Source organism: Macrobrachium rosenbergii, chromosome 6 (genome assembly GCF_040412425.1).
Source record: "Macrobrachium rosenbergii isolate ZJJX-2024 chromosome 6, ASM4041242v1, whole genome shotgun sequence".
Lineage (NCBI taxonomy): Eukaryota > Metazoa > Arthropoda > Malacostraca > Decapoda > Palaemonidae > Macrobrachium > Macrobrachium rosenbergii.
In genome coordinates this window covers 56,251,259-56,264,011 of record NC_089746.1, presented here as the reverse complement: position 1 = coordinate 56,264,011, position 12,753 = coordinate 56,251,259, and the positions used below count along the sequence as shown (strand labels likewise).

The window sequence follows — 12,753 nt, the reverse complement described above, 5'->3', positions numbered from 1 at the left end:
ATGGCGTTCTCGATAATATGACATCGAAAGAGAGCTCTTTTTCATCTCAGGGATGTAGACGATCCTGGACAGTTATTGGTTTCAAACACCCACCAAACCACCACCTATAATTCCAACGCCAGTTGTCCCTAGACGCAACGGGCCCTCATAGAAGTCACAGTTAGCCTAGGTCCTTCTCGGCCTCCACATCGCTCTCAAAAAAGATCTCACCACCTCTGCCAGTGAAATGGTATTTGGCGAAGCTACTTGTATCTCAGGCGAACTCTTCCCATTCGACAGCGACGCTAGATAACCTCTTAGAATGCTGCATATTCGTCATCCTATGAAATGACGCCCACAAAGCTCCTCTAAAGTGTCGATACAGGGGCTCCTACCTCATTCTCTCAATACCCAGGACAAGAGCAATCGATCTTCACTGACAAGCTTAAGTCGACTTACCTAAATGTCGACGAAACTCATCAATCAACATACCTTTGTTTGGACGTAAAATCCACCTCCACGTAAACGTGATCTGTGGCAGAACTCATATTGTATTAACACCGACCTGCCTTAATCAGTACCCTGAAAAGTCCAACTAAGGAAATGGAATGGTTATGTGTATATCTTATGCTTCAAGTGGCAAGGTATTATCGGAAAACAAACCTGCATTCCTTCCTAGGTTAAGGGGTAATTATCTTCTTTTTAATTTGAAAAGATCACCAGAAAAGAAAATTGTTCACATTAAAATCATTATTGGTTTCACAGCAAACGTAAAACGAGAGGTCATTTCCCCATGAGGTCCGGAGATCGAAATGGCTCTTAGAACGTTCTCGAAACGGAAGGATATGATCAACAGGAAGAGAAAAAGGATATCCAAATTAACAGCTGAAGAGCTACCACACATGACATCACAGGAAATATCATTCACTGTAGATTAGATTTCGGTTGTTGTGATTTTTCATAAGGTTCACATTACTTTCGTTGGATTCTTTAAATGCTTCTCATTGTTGTCGAAGCAGTTCTGAATATTGTATAATTTATCAGTGGATATGCCTCAAGAAACATGATAAAATGAACATAGAAACTTGCAGCTGATCTCTGTTATCGATTTAGTCAATATCAGCATCCTCCTACATCACATTCCCCCATAGACATGACCTCTGTGTACCTCCTCGTGTAGCTGATTAATATACAAATCTTTCCAAATATATATATGTATATATACATATATATACATATATATATGTGTGTGTATATATACATATATATATACATATATGTGTATGTATATATATATATATATGTATAAATATATGTGTGCTCGTGTGTGTGTGTATAAATCATACATATACTTTGAATCATAAGTAGAAGGAAATTTCAGTAAAATGCTGTTTTAAATATCAAATTCCTCCTGTTTTTCGAAATCTGCTATCGGCAGTTGGTTCCCTAGTACCATCAAGGGTGATATCACACTGTATGTCTGTAACTTGTCCTTCCTTTTATTTATAGGCCCAGATACCATATCCTGTCACAGTTTACCACCTAAGGTTACAGCCTGTTTGTTGTATTACTTCCACTGATTCTATTCTTTATCTTCCGCTGTGTGTGTCCGCTCATATTCCCATGCAATGATTTTGCTTTGCAGAGCAAATGCCTTGTGTACATGACATAGCTTAACCTCATACTTCCGTTCTCCCTACAGGTTAAGAGACCATATATGTTCTGCTAAATTTATTGTTGTATTTTATAATGAACAATCATTTTGTGTGATTCCATCAGCCCACAGAGCTTCTGTGGCTATCTGTCCACTCATTGAGCCTATGGTAGTATGGAGAAATAGCTTTTTAGCAGGTTATTTTTTAGTTGAATTTTATTTGCTTATTAGCTACTTTATGCTTTCTCTCCATTCTAAATACACTGATACCTCTGGTGAGGTTCAGATTTCAATAGAAATAAATAATGATTCTGAAACCCATCTCAGTATTCCTGAGAGAGAGAGAGAGAGAGAGAGAGAGAGAGAGAGAGAGAGAGAGGTTGTAGTAGACCAAATGCCAGACACTGAGAGAGAGAGAGAGAGAGAGAGAGAGAAATCTTTGATATTACATTCCTTATGATCTAACTAATTCACGCCAGGAGACACTTACATTAAACATGAAATATCATATATATGTTACCTTTTCATCAGATATTTTAAACAATGTTAACTCTGACATAAGTTTAAAAACTATTTTAAACAATAAAATCTCATTAAATTTTTAAAAAAATACTTAAAAGTAGATTTTAGTAAAATATCTCTTAATACCAAATGGCAACACCGCCACTAGCTTTAAAAAAGGGAGAGTCATTTGAACTCCGTTGAATCAAATAGCTCAGTTCAGTTTGAATGACTACCTTTAAATTCTTCCCGGCGAAAGAATGGTTTAAATCATTCTCCTCCCCGCCCCGTCCCACAATTCATTTGCGTGAGTCAGCGGACACCTGAATCTTCTGAACCCCATCAGGGCATTTAAATCGCGCCTGGGGTTCACTGTAACGGGGCTCTTGATTGGCGGGAGTTTTAATGCCGTTTTTATGTGTTGAAGGCGTGAAAAAAAAAAAAAAACGATTGTAAGTCGATGTGATATCGTTATTGATTTTTTATATAATTTAAGAAGTAAAGTAGCTTCTTTCGTCTCTGTGTTATTATTTTTAAGTACATTATTGCGAAAATTTATTTGTAATTTCATTAAATATATATTTTCCTAACAACACAGGATATTAGACGTTGCATCCAAGTTATTTTGCAACTACGGTGAGTATGCTATACTGCTCACTATTTATAGATAGACTGTGAGTTAATTTGGACAAATTAATATTTTTTTCCATTTTTAACATTCAACTTTTTATGAGTATTTACAAAAAGAATCCTGTATTTTCCTTAACATAAGACAAATAAAGGAATTAATTTTATTTTAATATCTAGACGTAGTGAATTTATCAAAGGTATAGAAATCGTTGATGCTTGCCTTCCGAAAACAACTTGGAGTTAATCCACACTGTACGGTTACGTTTTCGTTTGTCCTTTATACGAAAATTATTTTGATGTACAAACCAACAAGGGTGTTTGAAATATCGTCTCAAATATAGGTCTCGTCTACTTGTCCGTGTGTGTGTGGGTATGTATGTATATATATATATATATATATATATATATATATATATATATATATATATATATATATATATATATATATATTCATTTATTTATAAGTTTGTCTCGTGATAAATTAGAAGTCCTGACATATGTATATATATATATATATATTTTATATATATATATATATATATATATATATATATATATATATATATATAAATTATAAATGTGAATGTAAGTAAACTTGTAAACTTGTATGCATTAAACTTGTGCTCTATAGAAATCTGAACCGCTTGACCGATATAGACAAAATTTTACACGTGGGCCTCATTTGATCCAAGGAAGGTTTTCGATTGGGTTTCCATCCGTCCCCCCGCCCTCCAGGGTACCTTATTTACTGCGGCTCCTAGCAAAGACCCAGCCATGGGATAATATTTTGGACTGGTGTGAAACGTGGAGTGTCGGGAACGTAGGTTCGTACACCATCATATCGATCGTGCAAAGTAACGGCGGCGAGCCGGCGTGTGACTTTTTCAGTGTCGGGCCGAGTAATGTGACTGGTATTGAGGCCCAAGCTTAGAAAATTTTCCTGCATCTCCTTTGAATTCTTTCGCCTGTAAAGTATGTGTACTATCACTGAAAATGCTTTTCTATCTTGTGATTAATAATTCCGCCTAGAATTCATTGCTTTAAATAAACATATTAATCAAAACTACACCACGTGTTACTTCCTTTCCATGGTAAATGATCCACTGTCATTCAGTTTTCCCGGGCAGCGCCAGGTTGGTCAGCTAGTATAATATTAAAACTCTGTCATGTTTGTGTTTCTGAATGCACACTGAGAATCCCGAAGGCTTCTGGGAATCCCGAAGGCTTCTGGGAATTCCCGAAGGGTTCTGGGGCTTCCATCCCAGTCAAACGAATTTTGTTAGCATTGATATTAAATATCTTCATTTGTTAAACATATCTTTCTTTCTTGATCTCTGCATCATTATCTTTCTGCTAGGAAATTCATATCCTTGTTCTTCGGGTGGCATAGGTTTTGGCCCTTGAAATCTTAATAAAAGAAGGCACCTCTTAGATAATATCACAAAATCTACATTAGTGAATATCTGTTTATGCTCTTTTCCAGAGGAATATTTAAGTAATCATTTCACAAATAATTTAACCGGTTGGTTTGCACTTACATCGTTTTACAACGCTTAAGGAAAAGTTATTCAATCAATGAGTATCCTTGATGAACCTTTTATTATTTTCTGTATTCATTTTTTTTTACAGACATCTTATTGACGTGATACAGTCTTTCACTGCCCTACAAATCACATGTGTTTTGCAGAACCGATGTTTTCATGCGGTGAGACGTTCCGTAGGATTCTGAAGCGGTGGGCACCGACCTTTGACCCCTACGAAACACGCAGTTCAGTAGCTCAAGACCTGCCTTTCGGTATTCTTGGGCAACAATAAAGAACATCATGGGATCCAGGATATATTGCACTGAACAGATGACGTGGATTGTTGCTTTGAAAACAGGATTCTTGTTGAAGCTGTCAACTGCATGGCAAATTGCATGAGGGATATTGCAGCCTAGATGGATAATGATGTTTGCGAGCAAAGCCCTCGTTAAACCACTTTGCCACTGAGAAATATGATGGTTGTTGCCAAGCTCGTGAGAGTCGGTTGCAGACTGTGATCTGGTGGCCTAAAATGATAATGAATAATGCTTTTGAGCTAGATATAATCAGGGAAAGCAAGACAATAGAAATTAATAAGTGTATGAAGGTTATTTGTCAAACAGAGGATTAAAAACGAAAAACATCGAACTGATTTTTATAACAAAAATTAAATCATCGTTTGATATAAAACGTGCCATATGGTATACGTAAAATATAACACGAGATTAATCTAACCTAGATTCAGATTTCAAGATGTGAATCTTTGCTTCTTTATTCAATACGCAACATACGTCCTCATTATTGCATCCTTGAAGGTGGGATGGTATTTCATAAACAAATTCCTTTTACGGAAAAACAAATACACCGAAGAGGTTACCTGAATAAACATTGCAACATATGCGATGCAGGCAATTACCACTGGACCACCGACAGATGTGGCCATGTAAGCCATTGCCCTGACCTTTTCTGACCTTTTGTAACCTGGTGTGAATTCAAACATCTTCGAGTCTGGTTTACCCAGGACCTATAAAGAGTCAAAGTCAAATTAGAATTGTAATTATGAGTAGCGAAAGACCTGTCGTTCACATTATTCTTTGAATGTGCATCTGCTCATTTTCAGTACATATTTATTAGAGCCTGAGATGTATTTGATCAAGAACCCGGCTTTTACAAAAGCTTGAATATTCGATTCGAGTCAGCCGTCAAGAAAAGGATTTAATTTACGATTTGTTTTGTTCTTCCATCCGCTCATAAGAAAGTAAATGAGAATATGGTTATATACAACCAAATGGTAATACATGAAGACATTGATTGGATATCTTATAGTGACAATATACTTATATATACATATTTACATATCTATATCTATATATATATATATATGTATGTATATATATATATATATATATGTATATGTATATGTATATATATATATATATATATATATATATATATATAAATTATATACATTCTAACAGCCCAATAGTTAGTTTGCTCCCTTTGGCAGGAGGGAATCCTGGAGTCGATTCCCAACCAAGTGAGAGGCTTTAGTAAGTTTCATCTCCCATTGTACCTCTGCTGACTTAAGCCGCTAATTGTGTACCTGGTAGTTAATCAGCTGTTTTTGACCGCTGAGAACCACAAGTCGCACACTTATGCCAGCAAGAACCCTTACACAATGACTGCCAGCAGAGGTGGTAGATTTGAATGGTTGTTTAGTTCTGTTTTGGATCTCTGAACTTTGCCCAAAAATCAGAGACAGTGACTCGTTCTAGCAGTGACAACACTTTTGTAAAAACATAATGTGTTTTATTTGTGTGGGTTGCGTATTTTTTTGAGTTGACAATCAATATACGCCTCTGATGTCCGCTCCCATTATCAAAACTGCTTAATCTTGTTTTTGACTAGTTGATGCATTGTAGAATTGGAAAGAAAGTATACATTTTTTTAATATATTTTCATGTACCCAACAGCTGCATATCAAAAATGTTGTCCTGGTATCTTATATAATTTTGTACACTAACGAAAAAATAGAAACAACGGTTCAGCCCATGAATGAAAACAAAAGAATCAATAGGTCCGCAAATATTTCATTGACAAATCCTCATTCCGCCAATCACATTGAGCTTAAATGATTTTGGTTGCATTTAGCAAAGTATCTGCTTAAAAAAAAAGAAACTAAAAAGACTATACAGGTCTAATTCAAAACCAGTTCAGCTGCATGTATAGCATAGCCAATATATCATGGTAACACTTACTCCATAGAAAGCAGGCATGCAGATAAATCCCGAAAACATCCATGGAAAAATAATCAGGACATTGGCGATTCTGCTGGACATCACCTTCTGGTATTTCAGTGGCCACATCATTGCCATCAATCTGTAAGAGATGCGTCAGCTGATCATTCAGACTGAAAATAAAATCGGCTTGCAATTTCTTTATATGAATTTTTCGGTTGTATAATGTTGAGATAATATTCATTTTAATAATTTTTGACGCTGTTACAGAAACTATGAAATAGAATTATTTGTTTAATAACTGGTTAAAATCTACGTTTATTTCTCTTTGTAATGTTTTTAATAGTTAAAAGATCAATTCGCTCTTTTTATGTTTGTCTATCTATAATTATGTTTGTACGTCGGGTTTATATACCTTTTGCTAGGTCACACCTGGTCACTGCCAAAGAACGATAAGTAAAGACCAGTTCTATTCTTTCTATTTATCTATCACTCTAGTTTTTCTCCTTGTAATTTGTAAACACTGAAATAAACTATAGTTTCATCTATCTATCCTCCTAATAAATAGATTATCTCTGGTAATCTATTTCTTAATGCTCACCTGGTCAAAGCAAGAGCGCATGATGTGAAATAATGCGAAATGCCGAAGTTCCAGAGAAGACCGAAAAGTACCGTCCAGACAAAAGACGAAATCTCCTCGTCTTCTTCCTCAGAACTGTCAATCCATGACAGTCCAACGATGTTCAAGCAACTGAGAGCCGTGGAAGCGGAAGAGATAAGAAAGCTGACCGTGAAATGAGTCGACCTCTTCCTGCGCAGAGTCTTCGAATTTATGATTGAGGCGATCATGAAGATATTTGCTGTTGATATAAATATATATATATATATACATATATGATATATATATATATATATATATATATATATATATATATATGTATATATATATATATATATATATATATATATATATATATATATATATATATATATATATTTATATATATATATATATATATATATATATATATATATATATATATATATATATATATATATATATATATACATTCAGCTTCAGCTAAGGCCACAGGAAAAATAAAAGAAAGGAGTAACCAAGCACTTTCATTTTGAACATTTGTGTTTCCATTTTTTCAGCTTTTATGTTTACTTTGCTAGATATTCTCGGTGTTTTTAGCACTGTCCCTCCAAAATGTGTTGAAATAACACGAAAGCGCGTGGTACTACTTTCCTATTATTTTTCCTGTGGCCTTAGCTGAATATATTGTCACGCTATCAAGGATATATAAGCATATATATACAGTATGTATATATATATATATATATATATATATATATATATATATATATATATATATATATATATATATATATATATACATATATATATATATATATATATGTATGTATGTATGTATATATACAGTTTATATATATATATATATATATATATATATATATATATATATATATATATATATATATATATATATATATATATATATATATATATATATATATATATATATATATATATATATATACTGTATATATGTACACGTGTGTGTGTGGCGTGCGTGAAGTGAACAGAACACTGAAAGTGAGGTTCGTATCTACAACCTACGAGTTTTGGGCCATAAAATTGAAACTTCCTCACCTGCGAGAGCCATGGTGCACGTAAGGAACAAGGCTATGCTAAAAGGTAGAAGGGAATCGGTTCCCGCTGTTGAAGTTTCTTCATCAACTAAATCAGCGTCCGCTGGTGCTGGAGGTGACAAGGATTGTCCCATACTATCTGCCATTGCTCTTTCTGTAATAAATAAAAACAAGACAAATTCAGAAGAGGACGTGTATTAATTTATATTCTCTTGCATAGCTAGAATTTGCACTGAAGTCAACATTGAAGAAATCAACATTCGCAAGAAATGTAATGAAAGATTTTGGAATGAGGGAACGGTGGAGGTGAGAGGGGGCGGGGATAGAGGGATCACAGAGCACTCAGAGCAAGACCGCCAGGATTCCCGCAAAATGTAACAGAAAATTAACTAAGGCTGCTAAGGTTTCAAAAGTTTGGAAGCACTTAGGGCAGTAAATTTGGCTTGATTCCTTTGATAAATAAATAAATAATAGATAAACAAAGGAAGGAAGCTGGCAAACCGACAGTGACATCCGCGACAAGGGGCCATCCACAAATTATTTTCACAAAGTTTCATTATTTTCCATTTGTTAGTTTAGGTAGAACGATAAACAAACAGAAGGTCAGATATCTAACCTCTTTGGCAGTACTGACAACAAGAACAAAACAAGTAAAAAATGATCCGCAGTTTCTTCGGCACAATCAAGTTTTCTGTCCAGCGTATAATGTTGTATGAAACTTTCAGCCGCAGCCCATGAAACCCTTAGCCGGGGCCCCTGAAACTCCGTCACAGTCCGGTGGTGGCCTCACCCACGACTCATGCAACTCTTAGCTTCGGGCCATGGAACTCGGCCACGGTCCGGTGGTGGCCTGTGTTGTTGGTAGCTACAACGGTACCAGAAGTATGATTATGGCTAACTTTAACCTTAAATAAAATAAAAACTACTGAGGCTAGAGGGCTGCGATTTGGTATGTTTGATGATTAGAAGGTGGATGATCAACATACCAATTTGCAGCCCTCTAGCCTCAGTAATTTTTAAGATCTGAGGGCGGGCAGAAAAAGTGCGGACGGACAGACAAAGCCGTCACAATGGTTTTCTTTTACAGAAAATTAAAAACAAGCTCGGTAATACCATAAAATAAGCAGTGATCTTATTTTTTACTTTTTTTTTTTGTAGTAGACTCACTCTTCTTATGAGAAGTGTCTTCTGATAACATTGCCGGCGTGACACAGGAAATGAACTCTTCGAAATCCTCTTTCTTGTTTAATCGTAATGGCTAAGAATAGCTACCAAAGGTTTTATTATCTTTATTGTGAAATTAATACGCCATGTCTCCCACTTATACTAATCATCGTCATCATCATCATTATCATCATCATCATCATCATCATCATCATCACCATCATCAACATTATTATTATTATTATTATTAGTAGTAGTAGTAGCAGTAGTAGTAGTAGTAGTAGTAGTAGTAGTAGTATCAAGTGCCAAGTAAAATAGAATATTACATATCATTATTTAACTTAGAGATACACCTAATATTACTTTGTTGCCAAACTATCATGCCGCAATAAATAAGTAAAACATTTGTAATTACAAATTATACAAAAGTTTAGGACATAAGTTTTAAGGCGAAACTGTAAATTCCAAAAACCTGAAAAATACATCTTCAGGCTTGATTTTTCTATTATGAATACTGTAATGAAAAACATACCCTCAGGTATCAAGAAGTAATAGATGGTACTGGGTAAGGTTAAATCCTCAACACAGGGTCACTAGTACAGGTAGAGTGATTGTAGGGGAGGGTACTTGGGGTGGGAGTTGGCACGAGAGGGTCAAAAGGGGATTAAGAAAGTCCATGCTGAAGAAACTTGGTTTATTTACGATCATATATGTTAAGTAGGAATGTTTATATCACTGAGACCCAAATCTCTTAAGCACATTCCGTACTTTTCTGAAGGCAGTTCCATTGCCAAAAATAAAAAAAAAAAAAAAGGACCGTCTTCAAGCATTTAAAAGGCACAGCGGAGGGCTTGAAGGAGTAAATATTGCCTTCGCAAGTAGATACAAACCTCAAATAAGCAAGCGTTAAGAGAAGGTTACAATGGCCTAGTAGCAATGGATCACTCCCATGTCAATATTATCGGTAGCCAACAAAAAATAAATTGATCGACAGGGGTGAAGAACTAAAACTAAACCAAAGAAATTTTCGAAGAAATTACTTTGTACGTCCTCTTCCACAATGAGTCAAATGTTTCTAGTATACCATGAGAGAGAGAGAGAGAGAGAGAGAGAGAGAGAGAGAGAGAGAGAGAGAGAGAGAGAGAATATACCCAACATGATTTAGGGCACTTCGCGAGCCTATGAATAATATGGTGGCAAGAGCAGAAGCCCTCTCCCCTAAAAGTTCATTTCCCTGAGACTCGGATGTTATCTTTGCTCTCTTTTCACATCAAGACTAATTTTCCTACCAAGCATGACTATCGACACTACTGATGTTGCATTTCTTGAATCGGCACTATAAACGTCATTAGATTTTTCTCTTATTTCAGTTGATTCTGAGCATCGTCATTTCCTGCAGAATGCATTATTTTAGTTTATTTCGTCATAAAACATACTGACGTCAGAATATCAAAGGAAACTGATTCACATTTTTTTTTTATCACGAAAAAAAGTAATTTGCAAACTCTTTTACTTGTGACTGCTAATTCAATTTAGTATCACAGTTAGCAGACTTCTTCTGCAAGCATCAGCCACTCCAGGTTTCATTTATGGCTTCCTTTGTTATGAGAAAACAGTTCGCACCTACATTTCCTGTCCTTTCTGACATCTTACTTCACTGTCGACTTATAGGCAACAAATGGCAACGGAAAGGTATAGCACCGTGCTCTGACGAGCTTTTGCTCTAAATCAACCACTCTTCTGTTTACATATTCTAAGGTTATATTCCATATCATCATAAAAAAAAACTTAATATCAGATTCAGTAAGTTACCACCTAAATCATACATCCTTACATCATTTCAGTCTCAAATAACTATTCCATTATAAAAACTTGATCTGTTCATTTTCTATCCTACCTAAATTCACACTGCTCCACACCTATCAACCTTTCTGTGTGATTCATGAAGATATGCTTTCCTTCTATTCTCCACGCACACACACACACACACACACACACACACACACACACACACACACACACACACACACACACACATACATATATATATATATATATATATATATATATATATATATATATATATATATATATATATATTGTCGAAGAGCTGGAGAAAGAAGTGGAAGAAGGAATTGACCAAGCGCATTCGTGTATTTCTCACACACTCAGGGACATTTGATCCCCCAGGGGTTAGTACTAAACACGGAGAAATACATTTAACACACCCGGGGCTAGTACTAAACATGGCAAAACAGTGTGGAAGAATCACTGTTTCGCCGTGTTCCTAAGCGAACTGGTCATTCCACAAATTTTCTAGGGATTTCATGAAATCCCTGGATTCCATATATTCCTTGTAACACACATATATATATATATATATATATATATATATATATATATATATATATATATATATATATATATATATATGTGTGTGTGTGTGTGTGTGTGTATACACATATATATATATATATATATATATATATGTGTGTGTATATATATGTGTGTGTGTGTGTGTATGTGTGTGTGTGAATGTGAGTGTATGCTTATCAGATTTAAACTCAATTGTCACTGAAGATTTTTCTGAACACGAACGACGTTGGGATATTAAACACTGCGTGGATGCGAACACTTCGAGAAACCCCACACGTACTTCCTAATTTTTTGTTATTCATATTGAATTTGTAGTACTTTCTTGAAAGATTTAGGATTTAGGAAACAATATGCGCTTTTGCAGCACACACGTTATTATCCTCTGAAACAATTTCTGTTAGTCTAAGAAATTGTAAACAATCCTCTCCAGTGACACTCTCACTTACAACTCTTTCTTGTACCACTTTCTGATTTATCATTTTGTTGACATGAGTGAAATTTTACACGCCAAGAAAACAAGCTGAAGTGCAAACCACATAAAGCAGAGGATCTTCTTCTTGAATTTCAAATGAGAAGCTGCTGACTATCTTATCACCTGCCGACCTACCAGTTTCCTCGTTACAAGAAATGCGCTTAAAGTCGTGCTTTTGTTCTTCGCAGTTGTTTTGAAGTTGAGATGCAGTACAACGGAGAAGCTTTTCTCCTCCTCCTCCTCTGTCTCCGTATAAGAAGCAGTTCTGAAGTAATTCTACTCTTTCAGGCGACGAGAGGAAACTGAACGTTGTCACTTGAAAAGAACCTGAAACCACTCAGCACAGGATGTGCCCGATGCAACCAGAACGAAACGAATTTAGCCCATGTGACGTGATCAAGTGTACATTCGTAGCACATACACAAATATATATATATATATATATATATATATATATATATATATATATATATATATATATATATATATATATATATAAATATATATATATATATATATAACGGTGTATATATATATATA

The 12,753-nt window shown here is 35.0% G+C and overlaps 1 protein-coding gene across 1 annotated transcript; it reads right to left on the bottom strand.

The window, feature by feature from the left end:
- Positions 1–4,344: 4,344 nt before the first annotated feature.
- On the bottom strand, positions 4,345–12,515 carry LOC136839604 (thyrotropin-releasing hormone receptor-like). The gene is made up of 6 exons (XM_067105884.1): positions 12,349–12,515; positions 8,203–8,355; positions 7,126–7,384; positions 6,546–6,666; positions 5,165–5,311; positions 4,345–4,814 (listed from the first exon to the last, which is right to left on the bottom strand). The coding sequence occupies exons 2-6, from the start codon at positions 8,345–8,347 to the stop codon at positions 4,428–4,430; spliced, it is 1,059 nt and encodes a 352-aa protein (XP_066961985.1). The 5' UTR covers positions 8,348–8,355; positions 12,349–12,515; the 3' UTR covers positions 4,345–4,427.
- Positions 12,516–12,753: the final 238 nt, after the last annotated feature.

Coding starts and splice junctions, on each gene's coding strand:
- LOC136839604 (XM_067105884.1), bottom strand. CDS start 8,347: ATGGCAGATAGTATGGGACAATCCTTGTCACCTCCAGCACCAGCGGAC. Junction 7,385..8,202: donor GTGCACCATGGCTCTCGCAG/GTGAGGAAGTTT, acceptor TTATATCAACAG/CAAATATCTTCATGATCGCC. Junction 6,667..7,125: donor TGCGCTCTTGCTTTGACCAG/GTGAGCATTAAG, acceptor CATCTCTTACAG/ATTGATGGCAATGATGTGGC.